General features: G+C 38.0%; 1 protein-coding gene and 1 non-coding gene across 4 annotated transcripts in view; one reads left to right on the plus strand and one right to left on the minus strand.

The window, feature by feature from the left end:
• Positions 1-13,159: 13,159 nt before the first annotated feature.
• The window catches only part of LOC145770634 (uncharacterized), a 68,071-nt gene continuing 57,931 nt past the window's right edge, over positions 13,160-23,299 (minus strand). For all 3 annotated transcript variants that reach the window (XM_082582325.1, XM_082582324.1, XM_082582326.1), the window contains exons 4-5: positions 16,868-16,975; positions 13,160-13,586 (exon numbers count right to left, since the gene is read on the minus strand). In XM_082582325.1, the coding sequence (XP_082438451.1) occupies positions 13,427-13,586; positions 16,868-16,975 (268 nt within the window). In that variant the 3' untranslated portion in view covers positions 13,160-13,426. The remainder of the gene's footprint in view (positions 13,587-16,867; positions 16,976-23,299) is intronic.
• LOC145771450 (U6 spliceosomal RNA) lies at positions 20,861-20,968 on the plus strand. The gene has a single exon (XR_014289235.1). It is a non-coding gene; the product is annotated as a U6 spliceosomal RNA (small nuclear RNA).

The following is a 23,299-nucleotide window of genomic DNA, read 5'->3' on the forward strand; positions in this document are numbered from 1 at the left end:
TTAACGTTGCAGGACCAAAATCCTGTGTTAGACATGGAATAATAGTTGTCTAAATGTTTAATTCGTCATGAAGGTTCATTCTCAGATATTCAGTTAAGTCTACACTACAAAAACTAACACTTAGGCCTAAACATTACAACCGCAAGCAATTTGTATAAAAAGCTGGATAAGTTTGCTTCCTGCGTATAGAAGCTTGACAAACTAAATATTGCATCCGCACCTGAACGTTCATTGGCGAAGTAACGTTATATCAACGCTGTAAAAAGGGCAAAGGCATGACTATGAAAGCTAGTACAGTAGGCTAAAGTACATGGCGAGGAGACATCAAAAAACAGCAACAAGCTTTTTGGCATTATGATGCTGTGCTCTGCACCGTGACGAGAGACCATTATGACGAGTTAGTCTAGTCGCTCTAGCGAATCTACGGATTGACGTCACTGGTAAAGCACAACTAACCTACCATAACCATAACACATCTGATTGGCTAAGCAGCTGGTGACGTTTTTGCAAAACGAGTGATGATTGGATGAAACGAAGGCGTTTTTTGACATTTTTGAATCTAGGAAAGCAAGTTTGATAATTGCTTACCTGGAGCCTGAGTGATTGTTTCTGACAGAAGCGTTTGCGTCAATTGGCATTTATAGGCAAGACATGCGGTTTGGTGAGGACTTAGACTACTCACAAGCGTTACGAGTAATTCTAGTCACGAATACAGTAATTTTCAAGTTAAAATAGACGTGATAAAAATAATAAGAAGTTAAACCTAGAATTCAGTCATTATATTTTGCATAGTTTTTGCTAAGGTAAGCACTGCTTTCCTTGCTTTCCCTCACCGATCGTCACTGGTTTGCAGTGATCGGTGAATAGTGCTTCCACTAAACTTGCTGTAGTTTTCTCGTTTCTGCTCGAATTTTAACAATTTTGCAATCGTTGGAAAGCACGATCATACATCTACACGAATCAATTAAACAGTAGCACAAAATAACTAATAGCTTCATCTTGTGATACCTTAAACTTCACCAACTTGTAACGATTCTCAGCATTTTAATTTTTGCAATAAAATCATTAAATATTTGCAAACTAAAAGAATATGTCTTGCTTTATTCACCTGGAAAGTTTCAAGTTTATATCTTATCTATAAAACGGGCAATCGTCGTTCAAACGTAGCCGCTCGGCGACACTTTTTTCCAATGCATTGTAAAGGCGAATCGATCCTTATTCAGTATACGCCACCCCCTGTTTGCTGCGATTGGTAAATAGTGCTTCTACTAAACTTGCTGTAGTTTTCTCGATACTGCTCGGATTTTAACAATTTTGCCATCGTTGGAAAGCACGATTATATATCTACACGAATCAATTAACGCACAAAGTAAGTACTAGATTTATTTTGTGATAACTTAAACTTCACCAACTTGTACCGATTTTCAGCAATTTAATTTTTACAATAAAATTATTAATCTTTGCAAATGAAAAGAGTATGTCTTGCTTTATTCACCTGAAAATTTTCAAGTTTATATCTCATCTACCAAACTGGCAATCGTCGTTCAAACTTAACCGCCCAGCGAAGCTTTTTTTCAATGCATTGTAAAGGCGAATCGATCCTTATTCAGTGTACGCCACCCCCTGTTTACAGTGATCGGTAAATAGTGCTTCCACTAAACTTGCTGTAGTTTTCTCGTTTCTTCTCGGATTTTAACAATTTTGCCATCGTTAGAAAGCACGATCTTACATCTACACGAATCAATTAAACAGTAGCACAAAATAAGTACTAGCTTCATCTTGTGATAACTTAAACTTCACCAACTCGTAACGAATCTCAGCAATTTAATTTTTGCAATAAAATCATAAAATTTTGAAGAAAGGGGCGTTCTTCCCGGCTATCAGCACAAGGCTGAGCACTCACTAGTACAGCGAGCAGCTGCGATTCGCCAACCATAACGGTGTAGCTTCCACGCTAGCCAACTGACTGGTAAAGCGGTGGTCGAATAAATTTGTGGCAGAATACGGTGCGATACTGATGAGCCCAGCCTCATGGGCGAAACACGTGTCTATCGCTGTCAATTCTTGCTACAAATCGGCTGCCGAGAAACAAAATCATTAAATCTCTGCAAACTAAAAGAATATGTCTTGCTTTATTCACCTGGAAAGTTTCAGCTTCATATCTTATCTATAAAACGGGCAATCGTCGTTCAAACGTAGCCGCTCGGCGACACTTTTTCCAATGCATTGTATAGGCGAATCGATCCTTATTCAGTATACACCACCACCTGTTTGCTGCGATTGGTAAATAGTGCTTCCACTGAACTTGCTGTAGTTTTCTCGTTTCTTCTCGGATTTTAACAATTTTGCCATCGTTGGAAAGCACGGTCATACATCTACACGAATCAATTAAATGCAAGCACAAAGTAAGAACTAGATTTATCTTGTGATAAATTAAACTTCACCAACTTGTACCAATTCTCAGCAATTTACTTTATACAATAAAATTATTAATCTTTTCCAAATTGAAAGAGTATGTCTTGCTTTATGCACATGAAAAGTTTCAAGTTTATATCTTATCTACAAACTGGCAATCTCGGCGACACTTTTTTCCAATGCATTGTAAAGGCGAATCGATCCTTATTCAGTGTACGCCACCCCCTGTTTGCAGTGATCGGTAAATAATTGCCCGTTTTATAGATAAGATATAAACCTGAAACTTTCCAGGTGCATAAAGCAAGACATATTCTTTTAGTTTGCAAAGATTTAATGATTTTATTGCAAAAACTAAGTTGCTGAGAATCGTTACAAGTTGGTGAAGTTTAAGTTATCACAAGATGAAGCTAGTAATGATTTTGTGCTACTGTTTAATTGATTCGTGTAGATGTATGATCGTGCTTTCCAACGACGGCAAAATTGTTAAAATCCGAGCAGAAACGAGAAAACTACAGCAAGTTTAGTGGAAGCACTACTTACCGATCACTGCAAACAGGGGGTGGCGTATACTGAATAAGGATCGATTCGCCTTTACAATGCATTGAAAAAAAGCTTCGCTGGGCGGTTAAGTTTGAACGACGATTGCTCGTTTGGTAGATGAGATATAAACTTGAAACTTTTCATGTCAATAAAACAAGACATACTCTTTCCATTTGCAAAAGATTAATAATTTTATTGTAAAAATTAAATTGCTGAGAATCGGTACAAAGTGGTGAAGTTTAAGTTATCACAAGATAAATGTAGTAGCCTACTTACTTTGTGCTTGCATTTAATTGATTCGTGTAGATATATAATCGTGCTTTCCAACGATGGCAAAATTGTTAAAATCCGAGAAGAAGCGAGAAAACTACAGCAAGTTTAGTGGAAGCACTATTTACCGATCACAGCAAACAGAGGGTGGCGTATACTGAATGAGGATCGATTCGCCTTTACAATGCATTGGAAGAAAGTGTCGCCGAGCGGCTACGTTTGAACGACGATTGCCAGTTTTGTGGATAAGATATACACTTGAAACTTTGTAGGTGCATAAAGCAAGACATACTCTTTCAATTTGCAAAAAAATAATGATTTTATTGTAAAAATTAAATTGCTGAAAATCGGTACAAATTGGTGAAGTTTAAGTTATCACAAGATAAATCTAGTACTTACTTTGTGCTTGCATTTAATTGATTCGTGTAGATATATAATCGTGCTTTCCAACGATGGCAAAATTGTTAAAATCCGAGAAGAAACGAGAAAACTACAGCAAGTTTAGTAGAAGCACTATTTACCGACCGCAGCAAACAGGGGGTGGTGTATACTGAATAAGGATCGATTCGCCTTTACAATGCATTGGAAAAAAGTGTCGCCGAGCGGCTACGTTTGAACGACGATTGCCCGTTTTATAGATAAGATATAAACCTGAAACTTTCCAGGTGCATAAAGCAAGACAAATTCTTTTAGTTTGCAAATATTTAATGATTTTATTGCAAAAATTAAGTTGCTGAGAATCGGTACAAGTTGGTGAAGTTTAAGTTATCACAAGATAAAGCTAGTAGCCTACTTATTTTGTGCTACTGTTTAATTGATTCGTGTAGATGTATGATCGTGCTTTCCAACGATGGCAAAATTGTTAAAATTCGAGCAGAAACGAGAAAACTACAGCAAGTTCAGTGGAAGCACTATTTACCGATCACTGCAAACAGGGGGTGGCGTATACTGAATAAGGATCGATTCGCCTTTACAATGCATTGAAAAAAAGCTTTGCTGGGCGGTTAAGTTTGAACGACGATTGCTCGTTTGATAGATGAGATATAAACAATGCATTGAAAAAAAGCTTTGCTGGGTGGTTATGAAAAAAAGCTTTGCTGGGCGGTTACGTTTGAACGACGATTGCTCGTTTGATAGATGAGACATAAACCTGAAACTTTTCAGGTGAATAAAGCAAGACATACTCTTTGCAGTTGCGTTAGATTGGTACTTTTATTGTAAAAATTAAAATGCGAGCAGAAATTAGATAGCTACAACACGTTTAGTTGCAAACGTTTCATATTTTTAAAGTTTAATTGGGTAAATTTTCAATCATCAATCAATCATTTTATTTTTCGTCATTAACGCGTCCGGGACGAAAAAGATACTAACTACAAAAATCGATATAAACCTACCAGCACGTTAACGAACGGGAAAAGGTGGCAAAACCTTGAAAGGTTTAAAACATGCCTGAATGAAAAATTGTGTAGTAGGCTATATATCAGTAGTTAGCACGGCCACAAAACCCAAAAAAACGAATAGCAAAAAATAAAACAAAAACAGAGAGAAGCACACATGTATTGCACACAGAAGCACACATGAATTGATGCAATTTGGTAAATGTTATGTCATTCTAGGTAGTTATATTCAACACTCGACGTTGGTTTAATGTTTTTATTGTAAAAACACAGTAAAATTGTCAAAAAATCCATATCCATTCCGCCGCTTTTCAGCATCCTTTTTTTTACCCTTTATGTAGCAGTTGCGTCCTTTTTGTGACGTCATGATGACCAAGTTGGCGGATTCTATACTTGCACCCAATATTGTTTCTACAATAGTCAAACTATGATGCAATATTGATTTTATGGACATTTAATTATTAGCAATGCTACTACATTTATAATACCGTACCTCACCTTTCTCGTAACATTGCTCAACGAAATATCATAGAAACTTATAAAACGTGTAAAACTATCCTGCAAAACTTCTTGCAACGCAACGCGTTAGAACTTTTGATGTTGCATTGCTGGAGCTCTCGTCTATTGTGACGTATTCTCGAGCCGTGTTTCCACTTTTTGGTTATTTTGAAAAAAATAAAAAATAAATGAAACTTTGGACTTTGGGCCTTGCCAGCGCCATTGAAAACTAATTTTTTTCGGTAATTTAAAAAAAAATGTATTCTTGAATATTCAGTTTACGCATTTTAATGCTTAATTCCAGTTTGAAAATTTCATTTAAATCAACTAGATCAATGACGACATATATTACAGTCACAAAAAAGAATTTAATATATAGTTTCGGGAGAGAGTTTGCTTTTTTATACCAAAGACAGGCAAGACACAACAATACCACAGGGTTGAGCATTACAACAGTATATATTTTACATATTTACAAAATAGTTTAACATTCAAACGTTTTCGGCTTAACCTAAGCCCTCATCAGGAATCTGAAAATATTAATAAAATGCAATAAATTTCAACTTCTTGAAGGTAACTAGCTAACTAATTGTAAGCATCAAGAAATACGCAGCGGTTAAAAGCAATAGTGTGGAAAACAACTAGACGGACGGAAAACAAAATTACATTAGAAAAAGGCAACCACATGACTACAAACGAATTAGCACCACAGGGAACGTGATCCATCTAACTTAGTAAATGTTTAGTAGAATGGACGCGCCGCCAGCAAATAATTGTTTGTTTAAATTTGGGTTGTAGCGTTTGATTAATAGCGCTTCCTGAATTTTTGTGTCAAATTGGGATTTGCCTTTGCGTAAAATTTTAAATGAGTCAGTAGAGAATTTTCGATTTGTGCAAAAGGAACACTCCATAATATGGTCTTTGATGGCACTTTTCTTTAAGTCTCTAAAGTTCAGATGCTCCCTTACTCTCGTGGTCAAATGTCTGGTGGACATACCGATGTACGTCAATGCCGAATCACACGGACATGTAAAACAATATACGACATTTGAACAGAGAGGCGAAGGCGTCTGGGACTTTAGTTGAAAATACGAACTGATTTTGAATGTTTTATAAACAGGAAAAACGTCCACATCAAATTTACTTTTCATAAACTGTCCGATTTTGCGAGCAAACGTTTTAGAATCTTTTCCCACAAACGGAATGGACACACAATGCTTCAAATTTAACTTATTTTCAGCCTGTTTTTGTTGGTCGGAATTCGTGGAGATAAAGCGATTCAATATTTTTTCAAAGTATAATTTTGGATAACCATTATTATAGAACATTTGTTTTAATTTCTCTGTTTCAATATTAAAAAGAGCATCATTACAGCAAATCATTTTAGAGTTGTATACTGTATCAATTTACCTTCTCCACATGTAGGGTGATTGGTGAACTGCCCTAATTTGGGCATTTTTGTACTTTATCAGGTGTGACAAGTGCAGCCTTGGTGATGCAATGATTATTTTTGCAGGATCATGTAGGGCACATATCTCTCACTTCTCAATAATATTGATTTAGTGCATTTCATTAACCGTCCTTGCAGTTATAGACCATGAGTGATGGAAAGGAAGGAAAACTTTGCGGGAAGTACCGCTCCTACTCTGATAGTGACTTGACAAAGGCAATGAAACTTGTAGGGGAGTGCCCAACAGTGCCCGGGTTCCTACAGTGCCCCTCCCATCGTTTTTCGCAATCCCTGACAAATTATTCACTCAAGCATGTATTACCATGGCCACGTGGTCCGTAGAAGCTGCTGAAACTAAGTTAGAAGTTAGGCAGAAATAAGTCATTGCTTGCTGTTGGTAGAAATGAAAGTTTGTTTTAGGTGGTAAAAAGTAAATTTTCAGAACTTTATTACTTTTTTTTGTTACAGTTTTTACGTTGGCTTCAGGGATGTTTCACAAGTTTTTTATGTTTGGTCAGTCACTAGGCTAGGTTTCAGTAATAACGTTTCAGATCGTAGGCCTGGGTAAAAAAAAAATGACGCCATTTTATCTTGTAGGCCCGTGGTTCCAACAGTGCCCCACCCTGAGGTCTCCTACAGTGCCCCGGTGGAGCACTGTTGGAAACCATGAGATTTTACTAATCAATGTACAGTGCCAAAATGATTATCAACATTTTATGTTCTATATTGCAGATTGTTAGGTATTTTCTGAATTAAAAAGCTATGTGTCCTCTTAACTAGAAATGGCAAGACGTACTCGCTATAGAACTAAATGTAGGCCTATTGTTTAATTTTGTCTGTCAAATTTGGTTATTTTTCTCCATAAACCAAGGTTACCAAGCCATTTCTTGTGAACCCATGGTGAACCACATGTCAATATAGGCCTACCAAAGTGTGTTGTGTCTGTATCTTGTGTTAATCATACCTTCCGTGTAGGCCAAATCAATGATGTCTTTAATCTCCTGCATTGCATGTTCTTTCACTGATTGACTGAATAAACACCTTCCTTGTCATTGCAATTGGTAGTTTAAGTCATAACACCAAAGCTTTTAAAAAGGTAATTACAGCTCTAATTAAATCAACTTGGGCTGTTCTATAAACTACTGCTCAGTGTGTCCGTATGGTTCCTTGGAAGTTGGAACCTATTCGCTATCTTTCGTTTAAGCACAGTCACCACGACGGGTAGACAGCATGTCCCACATGTTATGATAATTGTTGCTGTTATATTTTGTGTCTATTTTGTTTATATTTTGTGTTTGTGTAAAGACATCAATTACTTTGATAGGGGCACTGTTGGATCCTACCCGGGGCACTCTTGGATACCATATCCAACAGTGCCCCACTTTGACAGATGATTTTTAACGCCTGATTATGAAATTTAAGTAAAACTTTTAAACTTTTTTTTATGTGGAAATACTAAAGAAAAGGATGAATTTTCATAATAGAGAAAAAAATTTTGAAAAACATTTTTTTTTTTTTATGTCTAAACCTCAATTTTCCAAACTGTTGGACACTCTCCCCTACGTGAAGGAAAACTTTCGCAAAGAAAGGCATCATTGGACTTCAATATACCCCGTCAAACTCTAAACAGGTTGTTGAACAACAAAAACTGCTCAAAACCACCAAACGTGGTGGTGCTCCCCACCAAACGTGGTGGTGTGAGGCCAACAACTTTTACTCATGAAGAAGAAAAAGTTCTTGTCTCCGCTCTAATGGATATGGACAGTTGGGGATGCGCCCTCACTGAAATGCAGACGGCTAATGTGCTGAAATATTTTGTTGAACTAACCGAAAGAAAGAACGTTTTCAAATGTGGAATAACTTACCTGAAAGAAAATTCATGAGATTGTTCTACCAGTGGTGGAAGAATGAACTATCCAAGAGGCGACCAGAGCATCTCACCATGGCTCGCTCTACAATCGAGATTTGATAACCTTTATCTGTCATTTTATTTTTTTAAAACACTCTTATCATGCCCAAATAAAGATATTGGGTGCTAAATTGAGCTTTACTTCATTTATCGTAGTAATGCCTAATTTGGGCATCGTAAAATCCCTACATAGCGGCCACCTAAAAAATATGCACATTTGTTCCTCAGTTACAAAAGATGGATGTTTTGTTTCTATAGAACAGCATAGCCAAGTGATCTGTTGCACAATTGACATAGTAAACTCAACCTTACCCATAGAATCCACGGCGCTGTGTAACGAAACATGCCAAAACCTGCCCAATTCACCCTATCAATTTACCTTTTTCAAAAATAGTTAAAATTCTGATTTTTGTATGCACATTGCAGAAAAAACGTGACATGCCCTTGAAGTTATCAATGAACTGTCAAATGAGTTTGGTTTCATCTTTCAGGAACTTTTCTTTAATTTTTCAGACGAAAATAATCATGAGTTAAAAATTTTACGAAAATACTCAAAAAACACACTTTTACAATTTTATGCCATAAAAGCACGAGTTAGCTGCATGGTGCAATTTTTGTAGGCATTATTTTATTTATCGATTTAGACTTGTTTGCGAGACGGTTTGCATTCAAACATCCGCGACTGCAATAGACTAGCTCACGGGTGTAGATAGGCGGAATGTAATCATATATATCTAAATCCTCGGCACTAGCTTCTTCGAGCCAGTTAAAGTTTTTGCTCATAACAAGTAGCCTACCGCTATTTATACAACAAGTCAACAATTGCTGTGTTATGTTGGTCATTGTAATATGGTTGCCGTGATTTAACTAGCGGATAAAATAAGAGACCAGTGTTGGTCTTAACACTAATCTGATATATTGCAATTTTCGTGGATAAGTTACTGGTATTTAAGAGGTTGAAATGCCAAAATCATTTAAATGTTTTCGGCCCCCCCCTAACAAAAAGTTGGCCCCCTTGCTCTGCGGTCTGGCTACGGCTCTGCGCCAAATGCTGATGTAAAGGCGCGATTTACTTTCTTTGGATACTTGATATTTCAATCTTGAAAAAATAAGTCATCGTATTAATAAGTCCATTACATGGCGATCTATAGGCCTACTACTGGCCTTCCCAACGTGGTAACAGCCAAATAATGTGGGGCCTATACGAAAATTCAATTTACCAACTGAGATAAGTGTTACAACATATAATCAGCAATTTTCATTGGTTAAGTAATGTTTTTTAGCCGAAAAATTGTAAACATACAGTGCCAAAACGTAATTAGCCTAAGATGTAATATTATTAAATAAGTGGCAAGAAAGCAGGACAATAGCTACATGTTAAGAATACCATGAGAATCAAGATATCAACAGAAACATGGTACCCTACACGAAATCAAGAGTGACCCAACTTCTAAAACACTCAGTATGTTAAAAAATTTGTTTTTTAATCCAGAAGTATTTGTTTGTTAGTAATATTCATGCAAAGACGCCTTTTTTACGCCTAATACCTGTTAGTTGCCAAAACTTAATAGGCCCCCACATTATTTGGCTGTTGCCACGTTGGGAAGGCCAGTAGTATAGATCGCCATGGTCCATTACCATTCTATATAATACCTCATGAAGGCAAGTTGGCCAACTTCCCTGCATGGCAGCCATATTGTAAAAACTAAAATTTATGTCAAACCATCGAGCTTCAACAACGGCTTCACCGTCAAAGTGAGCCTTAATAACTACCCTAGCGTTGCACTCATTAAATAATAACCTTTCTTATATACTGTAGTAAGCAAAAACTCACTCGACATCTAAAAAATTCTAAAATTCAAAAAAATTAAAAATCATAATTTTTTCATACAACTTAAGTTAATACAAAAATTGTGCTCACATGTTTATATTGCTTGCTGGAGTAGGGTTGCCATACCGTCCGGAAAATTCCGGACATGTCCGGAATTTAGTGTTAAATTTTGCGTCCGGAGGAATTTTAAAAAATGCTCAAATGCCCGGAATTTTATGATGGGCGTTTTGGGGTAATTAGAAAAAATTTTTCTAAAAAATTCGCTCAGCCAGCTCATTTTACTGCATCTGCAATCGTACTGTGCAACACTGCCATTTTTTTTTACTACGAGGTTGTACGGAATTATGATGTAACAGAGCGTTTTCCTTATCAATGATGTTTACCACTAAGAACTTAGGGGCGGTTTTTATCGACCTAACAGCAGCCTATGACACTGTTTGGCACCGTGGCCTAGTCTACAAGCTACTCCGCCTACTCCCTGACAGACACATGGTCAAAATGATCATGGAACTCATCCACAACAGGAGTTTTACCCTTACCACCGGAAGCGGAAAACTAAGTAGACTGCGGCGACTCAAAAACGGTGTCCCACAGGGATCAGTCTTGGCTCCCCTCCTTTTCAATGTCTATATGCATGACCTACCATCAACATCTGACAAATATGCATATGCTGATGACTTGGCCATCTTGCACTCTGCGAAACACTGGCAATCATTAGAAACGACGCTGAGCCAAGACATGACGACCATACCTGGATACCTTCATCAATTGAAACTGAAGCTCAGCGAAAGTAAAACTGTGACGGCAGCCTTCCATCTCAACAACAGGGAGGCTAAACGTGACCTGAAAGTGACCGTTAACGGCAAAATTCTGCCGCCCTGCCCAGAACCAACATACCTTGGGGTCACACTTGACAGGTCACTCACATACCGTTACCATTTACAATCACTACGCAAAAAGCTGACATCTCGCGTCGCCCTGCTGAGACGTTTGGCAGGCACAACTTGGGGTGCAGGTGCTGACACCTTGCGCACTGCAACCCTGGTTTTGGTTCACTCCACTGCTGAATACTGCGCCCCTGCCTGGTGCCGCAGTGCCCACACCCGCCTCATCGACAGCCCAATCAACGACGCATTGCGAACTGTGACTGGATGCCTGCGCCCAACTCCAACAGAGTATTTACCAATCCTTGCAGGCATCCAACCTGCTGAGCTCCGCCGAAAGGGAGCCATTATACACCTGGCTCGCCGGGCGGGGATCCTAACCCCTTGCTTCATGCAAAACTCAACATCCCACCTCAGGAATCTCGCCGGCAATTAAAGTCTAGACACCCCTTTGTGCCAGCTGCTGCTGAATTACTACATCCATTCAGCGATCACGCCATCAGCGCAGCACACTTCATGGAAGACACTTGGAATGCAGCGTGGTGCACCACCGACACCAAACTACATGGTTTTATACCTCACCCGGTGGCGCGCGCCCCTGGTATGGACCTGCCTCGGTCGAATTGGGTCAAGCTCAACAGAATCCGAACCGGAGTCGGTCGCTTCCATTCCAACATGCACAAGTTGGGCCTGGCTCCCTCATCGGCCTTCGAATGCGGCGCGGAGGAACAAACTGCTGACCATGTCGTTCTCGAATGTCCCATCTACAAGGCACCAAACGGAACGCAGGGTATAGCAACGCTGGACGAAGCTACACTCACCTGGCTCTCCATCACCTGCCCTGAAATTTGATCTAGTCTCAAACGAAAGAAGAAGACCACTTAGAACTTTCTGGAGCTTTGGAACTTTCTTGAACTTATTGACCGTTGTGCTGAATCAGAATTGGTTAGATATAGATCACATGCTGCGAAAATTACTAGAACATTCCAACAGTCTATAAAAGCAAGCGATTTCGCACATATAATCAGAGATTTACTTGAAATGTCATAGAGGAAGCCTAGTGAATTTTTGATATAGAATCCTTGACTAATTCTAATGGCTAATAGTTAGGTAGAGCATATATGGTCTCATGAAAATAGTCATGCACTGTCCGGAATTTTGCTTTTTCAAATATGGTAATCCTATGCTAGAGCCTCCCAACCCGGTAATAAGGTAGTTTCAACAACATTTTCTCGGTATGCGTATGATACGTCACAATAACTATTGCAGGCTACTTAAATATAATTAGAGTGGTCCAACTTACCTGAGTCTCTCCTACCGGTATACTTGCTTTACATCTAGCCTACTGCAAAGGCTTTTTAAGAAAAACAGCTTAGGCTAGCGGTACTGGTAACTTTTCAACTGTCCTTCCAAACAAGGATTCTTTAAATGTGCTTTATGTAACATTTAATTGCTTTTTGTGGGTTGATTACTTGGGAAGATCTCAGGAGGTGTGAATATCACAGATATAATTCACGCCGTTAGGCTATGTGTTGTAAGATGCGATATAACCGTGGAAGCAATAAACAGTGGTAATCTGCAAAAAATTATTGATTGCTTGCTCAAAATTAATTAATCCTAATCCAGTGTAGACATAACCCATGGTTGTACTATGTAGCAGTGGCGTATGATAACCATTTGTTGGGTGCTCTTTTTTCCAGCATGCTTTAAACACACACTAGGTTTGCATTTTTCTCAACAGCTGTTTTCTCATCCTTATCAAGATTAACTGATGTGAAATGATATAAAGAGTCGCTGTGCAAACCAAGAATGTTTGTTGATTGGCTTACTGCTTACTCTATAACTATGTTTTCCTTCATTCGCTATTCGAAAATGCGTTGTTTCAATAAAAACGTGAATCGTGAGCCGCTATGAATGACTTTTTCTCATTGTGACGTAGCCTACCGTAACAGGAAAGAAGCAAGACAGTAGGGAGCAATTCCATTGGAATTTTCTAGCTGTAGTAGCATTGGTGACACAACACACAAATCGAATTAAGATGTAGCCGCTCCATTACAAATGATCACGAGCTGCCACACTGCAATGATCTATTCACTTTCAACTAACATTTCTAGACAAAATGGGCCAGTACAGCTAGGCCTACACCCATTAAAAATATAAAATCCTACTTATAACAGCAAGAAAACCCAACATGCAGAATGCACACGTAGAGTGGAACCGTGTAGGAAAATATTAAATAGATTCAAGTTGATCGTTAGAATCGAGAGAGGATTTTTCATCGTTGTACGCACTGTCGGAATCCCAATTTTCTTCAGTGAAGGATTCGTTAGGTTGGCTGGGATGGACGAATTCGAAGCTAGAATCAAGCTGGTCTGACGAACGATCGGAGAATCTGATGCACAATCATCCGTTAAGTTTCTGCGACTTTGTCATTTAACATCATGAGGTTTTAATATTTTCAATAGTGGGGAAGGCGGGGCACAACAAACATTCTAACTTTAAAGTGCTCTATTTGAGCAAACAAATCTGATAGGTGTATAATAGTAACAACAACTGCCTAGAACAGGGGTGTGCAACGTACGGCTCGCCGGCCAAATGCGGCCGCAAAGAAAATTTGTGCTGCCCGCAAAGACGTGCCAATTTTAAATTGTGTGCGGCCCGCGAAATGTGTTTATAATTTAGTTTAGTCTGATACGTGCAAACAATTCATTGTAAAATGGATTATTGGACATTTCGCACCTTCTGTTAACCATTTAAGAAATCTCCCACCGGCCACAGCTAATCCGATTGTATTTAATTATTTGAACGTCAGTAGATCAGACGCACAGAATTGCACAGAGAATAGCTGAACTATGAAACCGTATTCTGATGGTAATTTTGTAAAGCAGTGTCTTATCGATGTCGCAGAAGAAATGTGCCCTAAAATGAAGAGTGAAGTTCGAGAAAATAAATCTGTCACGGTGGACGATAGCAAGGCGTATCGATGATCTTGCTTGTGATATTAGTGACACTCTCAGGGATAAGGTGAAGAACTTTGTTTCATGGAGTTTAGCGATCGATGAAAGTACGGACCAGAAGGACACCGCATATTTGTATATGCCATATTTGTAAAAGGGGTGGACAAAGACTCAAGGCCTTAGAGAGAAGTCGGCACTGGTCAGGAAACAATACGAAAAATGGGCCCCATAATATTTTTTAGCAAATATACACCTAATTTGTATCTTGCGTTGCATGTTCGTGTTAAGCTGAAATTAGCCTACTTTCCTCAGCATGAAAACAACTTTGTTCAATGTAAAAATCACCAATAATCACTGGATTAGTGGATTACACTTGCAGCAAAAATGCCATTGAGGCAAACTATTTTGTCTAAAAAGCTTTGTAAACACACAATAGGCCTACAGGCAACAAAAATAATTCAACCAAGCATTTAATTCAGGAGTGTCCGGAACTTTTTCCCACGCGAGCCAGATTTGATAATAACTTAAGTGTTCGCGGGCCAATGGCCACAATAATTTTTCTGAAAACTGCAAGTTGAATTTATATGATTTTTGTGTGTCTGCAGGCCAAAAATAACACATTGTACAACAACAGGCGCGGGCCATACAAAAACGTCTCGTGGGCCGGTGTTGGCCCGCGGGCCGGACTTTGGACATCCCTGATTTAATTAAACCCTTTCTAGACTTTTTGCAATGCAAAGTTACGGATCACAGCATCAAATGATAAATTTTGCGACGTCTGAATTGATGCACAACATGTATGATATAGTTAGGCTTTTCAATCGGTTTTGAGTCATAGGCCTACTGAAGTGCAAACATTTCTTTACAAATTTCAGTAATTGCTAAAACCACGTTCTCAAAGCGCAACCGTTGGAGGTAGCAACTGGAACACAAAAAAAAATCATCACAAAACTATTTGGAAAAATCTTTCGAAATATGGGGTGGTTCCTTCTGGTTTGCAGCTGAAGTTTGCTGTGTGGCTTTCTGTCAAAAGCACCAACTCATCCAAAATGTCATGAAAAATGTCACTGTTGTAGCCTACAGATGGTTTAAATTTGTCCCACATGCCCGCAACAGCACAACAGACATACGATGAAATGTTCATGGAACTTCAAACTCATCGACGACATGATTGAGTTTGTTGATACATTTGTCAATTCCAACAACTATCGAATCCCCTTTGCAATGTACGGTAGAATACAATTCCTTCGAATGATTCAGCTAGTTATGTGGAGTTATATAAGCGTTCTGTCCTCAAGAAAAGAAAATCATTTTCTTTTAAATTTATAATTGCCACTGCAACTTTAGCTTGCGAGTAGTAGCCTACTCTTCTCAGCTTTCTCTTACGTAGATTACATCTTCCTTTAATTTCATTAAATTCATCAGTGAATCTTGTTTAGGACCGTAATCCACATAATGCAAAGCGATCAAGTTTAGCATCTTCAAGTTTATTACATTTGCATAAACATAAAACTACGCAAACAAATTAAGTATCGAACGTTTTCGACATCACAAGATGTCCTCTTCAGGAATAACATACATACAAATTAACTACATCTGAAATAACACATTGAAATTTTTTCAGATGTAGTTAATTTGTATGTATGTTATTCCTGAAGAGGACATCTTGTGATGTCGAAAACGTTCGATACTTAATTTGTTTGCGTAGTTTTATGTTTATGTAAATGTAATAAACTTGAAGATGCTAAACTTGATCACGTTGCTCGGCTTCGTATGCCTATGGTTCAACAAGACAAACTCTCTACCGAAACTCTATAATGCAAAGCAGTCACAAATTTAAAACTGCTAGTTGTAGGCTACTTTAGCATTGACTCAGCATCCGATCAAGCTCTTGGTTCCAACTTGATGCATTTAAGAAACGTCTTTAGTGCTTCAATTGCAAAAGGGTAATGTAAAGCATTGGGTTTGACTGCACCATGCCTTGATTACCCTCTCGAAGTCAATTTTCTTTGCAAGATGATAGAACAGCTTTCTTTAGATTTTTCAGAATTTTTCCTCTGACTGGGCTATAACTTCAAAGATGCCACAAGCTTACAGATAATCAATTACTCCAAAAATGATAAGACATTTGAACAACGCTGTCTGTAGGCAACATTATGAATTCCAACTAGATTTAGCCTAAGCAACAACATCCATAAACAAAAAGCTCAAATAAAGAAAAAACTCACTACCTTCCAAAATCACATCATGAGAAGCATGACCACCAAAAGGCTACTTGACAACACGAAAACAGAAGATCTTTTAACTATGACAAAATTACATCCAATAGCAGCAATAATAAAATCAAAAGTTTTAAAACTGTTCGGCCACACCAAAAGATCACAATTCGGAATCAGCAAAGTTTGCACAGAAGGAAAAGTAGAAGAAAAAAGAAAACGTGGCAGACAACCAAAACGATGGCAAGACAACATCCAATCATGGACCGGACTCAACTAGTAAAGCGCTAATTAACAGTGAGTGCTGTTAATTAGCCTGTTAATTAGTCTGTCTTATTAGGCATAAACAGAAGTTTGGAGTCGTCTCAGATAAGAACACGTTGAAATTGCCGACAATTCTTGCAGATGCTGCAGTGAATGAACTGATGTGAGGCAACAAGCCCACTACATAATACACACTTACACAGCTATACAAGACTTGATACAATGTTAACGCTTACCCCTTGTCAAAATCGTCATCGGTTTCTTCAAAATTCATATCAACTTCCAAGAAAGAACCACTTTCGGTTAGAAAAATACCTTCAGGACACCTTTTCTTCACAACAGATCTGTGAAAAATCAAAAGTTAAGTTCAAACATTTTATAATACGTTTTTTTCTCAGAGGCTGTCAGAACCACGGTACTGCCAATACAATGCCTGACAAGAAATTTTATAATGTGAGTGGTGTCTTAGGAGTGCAGTGTGGGGAATTGCGACAGAAAAATGGATTTTGTGTTGAAGACAGTTTTTACACAAAAAAAATACGGTTACAGGTTTCCCCGGTGGGAAAGGAGAGAGGCTCAATAACGTGGCACCTTCTTTTACTGAGAAAAATGACATTGCATATTTTTGCAGAAAGTGTCCATGTTATATGTACATGAAGTATATATATAGTATACTATATAAATCGTTATTTTTTCAACTACAAAAAGTTTGCGCTACCATTGGTTTCATGTACTGCAAGGTACAATCATCAGGCGCATACTATATTTTTTTCGGACATTTTGCTAAAAAATCGGTCAATGACCGATAAATGACCGAAAAAAAAACCCAGCTTGACAAACTACGTAAGAAAAGTGTTCGTTGTTCAATAAATGAAAGTTTTAAACAAATAATAATGTTTGGATATAAATACAACTAGTTAACCCTAGGGTCATTCTATTATAATACAGTCACACTGTGTAACCCATCCTCTCAGAATTTCTTCATTTTTTAATATGTTAGAGCTACTGGGAAAAGATGAAGATTGGCATTTACGCTGTCAAAATCCATCAAGCGGTTTTCAAGATATCGACGGTTATATTTTTGCCACTAGAGGCGCTGTTTTCGCATCACAAAATCAAAAATGGCTTATAATTTTTATTTTATAAGATACAGAAATAATGAAAATATGTATTCTTATAGTTTTTGGGGCAAGGAATTGAAATATGTTATTACATTTGTGAAAAAAGCAAAGGGAAACACTTTATTTTATTGAACAAAAGTTTTGGGGCGCTTCATTTCAATGCCCCATATCTCAAATCTGCAAAAAGATTTTTTCCCCCAACCAATGCTAAACTGTCAAGAAAAGCTACCTGCTTCATGTGCAGAAGTATGATAAATACGTTTTGTTTCAAACTTCTGCATTGACAAAAATGTTTCATTGCTACATTCACAATGTTTTCAATCAATAGACTTGAAGTGTAATACATGATCACATTTTATTCTATTTGAATAAGGCACTAATGATGCTCTACAGTAGCAGAGCGAAATGCATATGCCATAAATAGGGCTCTGCTGATTCTCTATGCACTTTTAATAAAAAATACATGATCACACAGCATATGCAATATGCATTATGATGTCAATCATAGTAAATGCTCTGGAGTGACAAGATATCCAGGCTATCTGTTTTATGTGTAAAAGTAAGATAAAAGTAATTTGTTGCAAAATTTTGCAATTGTCATTAAAAAAACAAAACAATATTAGACAAACAACATTTTATGGGTATATACTTCGAAATACACTTCTACACAGTACACACTAGTTAGTGATGCTATCTATGATTTGATATGTAGATTGAATGTAGAGCATACACAAAGCTGCAATATATCAGGATTAAAAACTGCCAGTAATAAGTCAAGGAGAAACCAAAATAATGAGTGCAAGATTTTGCAGGGTTGATCGGTTTAAACTGGGGCGGTTTAAACTGCCCGGTTAAAACCTGGTTTAAACCGGACAGTTTTGACTACCTATTACTGGTCAAAACTCCTTTAGTGTATGAATCAAGTTGCTTTTCAATTGAATTAAAAATATTACCCTCCATGTTTAGTAATGATGTTCAACTATATTTTGTTTTGAGTAACAATAACCTAAATGCTGGATTTGGAACAAAAAATATTCAATTTCTCTGTTTATTTTTGATATTTCAACCAGTTGGTATTTTACTTATTGATATCTCAATTGCGTGGCTATTTTAGTTATCGAGAAAATTCGAATTCTAAAAATAAGTTTCTGATGAACCAAAAAATGCTTGGTAGAACGATGAACCATTTGCACAGCCAACTGAAGTACAAGAATTTATTCCAACATTGTTTTTTTTTATGAAAAATATTTGCCATAAAATTTGTGCAACATTTGCCCTCCGGTTGCGTAGCACATAAGACGTAGCACGACATGTAATTAAGGTAGTAGTCTTAACGCTGTTTGATGTCTTGTTTTTGGCGGTGCTGAAACAAGAGAAAAATCCAAGATAAATATAATCTTTCGTACGAATTTTACAGGCAGCCGTCTGTGACTGCCTGACAGGTCGGTATTGGCGGCCATTAATGAAAGTTCAGGCGGCCATGGCCGCAGCTATTTCGAGGCCTGCATATCAAAATGGTCACAACTGCTTTTATATTTCCTAAATCAGGGGTCACCAACCTTTTTTGCATGCGGGCCATTTTGGCACTAAGGAAAGCTGTGGCGGGCCGCACTAATAAAATTTTAGGTAGGTGCGTCTAAGGTTCGTCTACACGACAAGGTGCGTTTACACGAGAAAGTGTTCTTGCTTAGAAATTCTTGCTTAAGCTAGTGATTAAGCTCGTTTCGTCTACACTGGCAATCTCGACGAAGATTGTGCTCGCTTGAATCGCGGTCACGTGAGTATCTAATCCTCAATGACGTCACGTTTTAAAAAGTTCGCGCCAAAAGCATAGCAGTTCGCGCTAAAGTACAGCAGAGTAGACCAAGCAACTGACTGTTCTCTAGTTGGTGTAAGCTGGCATTTGAAGTTGTTGCAGTCTTTCAGTCATGGCTTCCCAGAAGTTGTGTAAAAAATGCTGCAAAAAGCGAAGGATGCAAACCCGCAATTTACTGCTTATTGAAGCATTCAGACACCTCAGTGAGGTTGAAATGTTGGAAACAGAATTTCGTGTCAGCGTGGGTGACTGGTAACAACCAGCAAGATCATTTCTCCGCTATTTTTATTACCCGGTGTGCAATGGCAATAGTTTTCTGCTGAGATCCTGTTTTGGATTTGAAATTGGAAAATATTGTGCTATCTTTGGGCTGTTTCGAAAACGGTCACCGCCAGTTCAGCCCGCAACATTAATAAGAACGGGTTGGAATCAAAACTTAACAAAATCCTTTAACGATACCGCCCTGGCCTGTCTGGATACTGAGCTGAGAGGAGACCTGAGATTTTGGCGGGAAAAACATTTCTAAGCAAGAGAACTCGCTTAAGCGCCCAGTTTTTCGCTCTGGAGCGTATTTTTTCTCAACGGCTCGCTTACTCGCCCATTTTCTTAAAAGTAAGCGGCACAAACTGCGATTTAACTTAAAGAAACAAGAAGTTTGGCTAGCTTAAGCAAGAAAACAGTCGTCGTGTAGACGCACCTTAATGCTAGAAAAGAACGCATTTCGTACCCAGTATCCAGCGTTACATGTTGTTCATATTTATGTTAGAATACCGCAGCAACAAAATTAATCGAACAACGCTACTGCCAGGCCAAGCTCCTTTTACAACACTTTTGATTTTTTTAACAATACCTAATAAACGAGGCCACTTGTTTTGCGCACTTGTAGTGAGGCGAGCGGTTTCATCAGAATATTCATCGCCAAGCAAGAGTGGTGTTGTCACTTCGCTTCACAAAAGATATCTTGCAATTAACAATTTCAGTAAACAAGGAAATGTTTGACACATCACAATACAGGCAACAATAGTGATCTGCAAACATATCAGCGAAAAATAGGCTCCAATAACAGGGAAAAAGAAACCAGGAAACCATGAAACAAACGCTTGTGGAAATCATCGAAAAATCGTAATTCTTTTGTAATTCATGAACAGTCTTCTCTCTAAAAAAGCAATGAGTTGGTTTTTCATCCTTTTTGTGAGAGTCTATAAAACCGCCTTTCTTTTATTATAGATATTGCGGTGCTTATCAGCGTGGCAAGAATTTGTTGATTTTAACAACATTTTGCAGTACTAGCTTCAGCAGTAGGCTACATATGCTAAAATTGGAGCGATACGGTACAAAGAAAATTAGTACGTCTCCTGCGCAAGGATGACACGCAAAATCGTGAAGCGTTCCATATTTCTTTAAAAACAAAAAACATTTTGCAGTACTAAGCTAAATATTTTCATTATACAATCAGAAAAAGTCTTTAAATTTATATATAATATTTTGCCAATTTATTATAAATTGAGTTGGCACACCGACCAATTTTGCCAACAAAAACTTGCATAAAGAGAACACTGCTCGAGAAACACAATAACGGTGAAACGCACACTGGTGTTTACATGACATTTACAAACTTAAAATAAGCAACCCTATGCTCACAGACAATTTCGAAAACAGACGTTTTAATCAACCACTGGGGCGGTGTGGCTGGACATCGCATTGGAATAACTTTAAGCAACCCCCACCTAGAACTATAATCTGATTGGTCGGTCGGTGGAATCGTATGCAAAGCGAAAATATGCTTCTCGGAAAGTATTTTTTGCCTTCGTGCTCTTTAACTCCTCAAGAAAAGTATTTTTGGTTATACTTGTACGCTGATACCTTCCGCGGGCCGCAGCGTTACAGCGTGGCGGGCCGCATGCGGCCCGCCAGTTGGTGACCCCTGTCCTAAATAGCCCATAGTCCAGGTAGCCGACCATTCACTACATAAAAATATTATTCTGGGTTTTGACCGGTTTAAACCTAGTTTTCACCAGTTAAAACCAGGTTTAAACCACTTAGTGGTCAAAACCAATTTTGACCACTTAGAGATCTACCCTGATTCGATAGTTTAACAAAGATTTCTCGCTAATTAGTACAGTGGCAGCCAACCCTCAAATAAAGAGAGGGCACTCAATGATGATGAATAGAAAATTACAGCTTCCACTAAGATAAAAACGCAAACTCTGCATCAGTAATTTGATAAACACGTCCAGCTCTGCTGATGCTCGGTGCAGAAACTTTTGATATAACTTTTGTCTTAGGAACATATAAAATATCATCATGTTTTGGCCATTGAAACGTTTGATGTGGCCCACTGGGATGCATGAACTTGACTAAAAGTTCTTCATCAGCCGCTGTATCATTCAAGATAATACCAATCCACCATGCCTGGTCGTATTTCACTGCAACATACTCCTCAACATTGAAGTTTTTAGTTTGCTGATGGCTATCAAAAATTTGAAACAACCTGCAAACAAATGATCCTCTGCTGTGAATTTAAACCTGATGCTTGTAATACATTATGAGGAAAACAAATGATAGTTTCTGGTGCCTGGTATTGTGTGGCCTTGAATGTATCTTTTATTTAAAGCCAGTCGAATATCAATGAGCTTTTCTTTGGATAAAAAATAAAAACTGATTGAATGCATCTAGCTGATTTGCAATAACTGTAAGCATCTTTTGCTGTCAGAATTTGACTTTGGCATGGCTGAGCTAAACTTTTGCGGAAAAGTTTTCGCCTAATTGCCCCACCAAGTCCATCACAAGAAGTCTTGTCATGACTTGTAACGAAGAAATTCCAATTTGCAGAAAATCCAAAGACCTGTTGATGATAGGTCAGACTTGAAAAAGTTTTGAAGTTTTTTGTATTGCCCAGCACACCCATCTGAAAAGTACATACTCGATGGGTTGAATAAATGGATAGTTTTGTTTCAAATAGTGAGCCAATTCTTCTTGCATTGCAAACACAAAACTTGTATTATGATTCAGGTCATCAGAAAAGAAGGCCATGCTCTGTTGAATATAAGATGAAGTAGATACTGTAGAGCAACGTTGGGCAAACTGCGGCTCGCGAGCCGCATGCGGCTCTTCAACATATATTTTGTGGCTCTTGTATTGAATCGTAATATTACAAAAAAAAAATTGAGATTATTTTAAATATGTTATCTCGCGCTGTCAACCAAGCAGTGGCGTACCAGTGGTTATGGCAGGCATGGCTCGAGTCGTGGGCACCACATTGATAGGGGCGCAAAAATCGGTTGCTAAAAATTAAAGTTTGTGACTAACACTTTCTTCAAAATTTAATTTGCGCCCAATAGGCAATACAATACAAAAATCAAAAAGAAGTCTCTCTTTTACTATAGCCATTGTTAAACAATGGAATTGTGACGTTGCAAAAGCAACATTGTGCCTCTCCTGGCTCATTTTGCGCTCAGTCAGCAACAATTGGAAGTTTAGTAAAGTCACTAAGCAGCGATTAGTTGAAGCTTAGAAGTAGCACCAGAACTTACTTATTCATTTTTGTAAGAATTTATAAATCTAATCTGTTGTATTTGTATGACTTCAACTTGGCCTGACCAGAGCACTCAGTCTGTTCTAGGAAAAAATTAGCATTAAAGTATTATTAAGCCTATAAGCATGATTATACGAAATTTTGAGACCAAGAATTATGCTAGGTATGATTTATTTTTACGTGCTGTGCTGGCGCT

This window comes from Aplidium turbinatum, chromosome 5 (assembly GCF_918807975.1).
Source record: "Aplidium turbinatum chromosome 5, kaAplTurb1.1, whole genome shotgun sequence".
In the NCBI taxonomy this organism is placed as follows: Eukaryota; Metazoa; Chordata; class Ascidiacea; order Aplousobranchia; family Polyclinidae; genus Aplidium; species Aplidium turbinatum.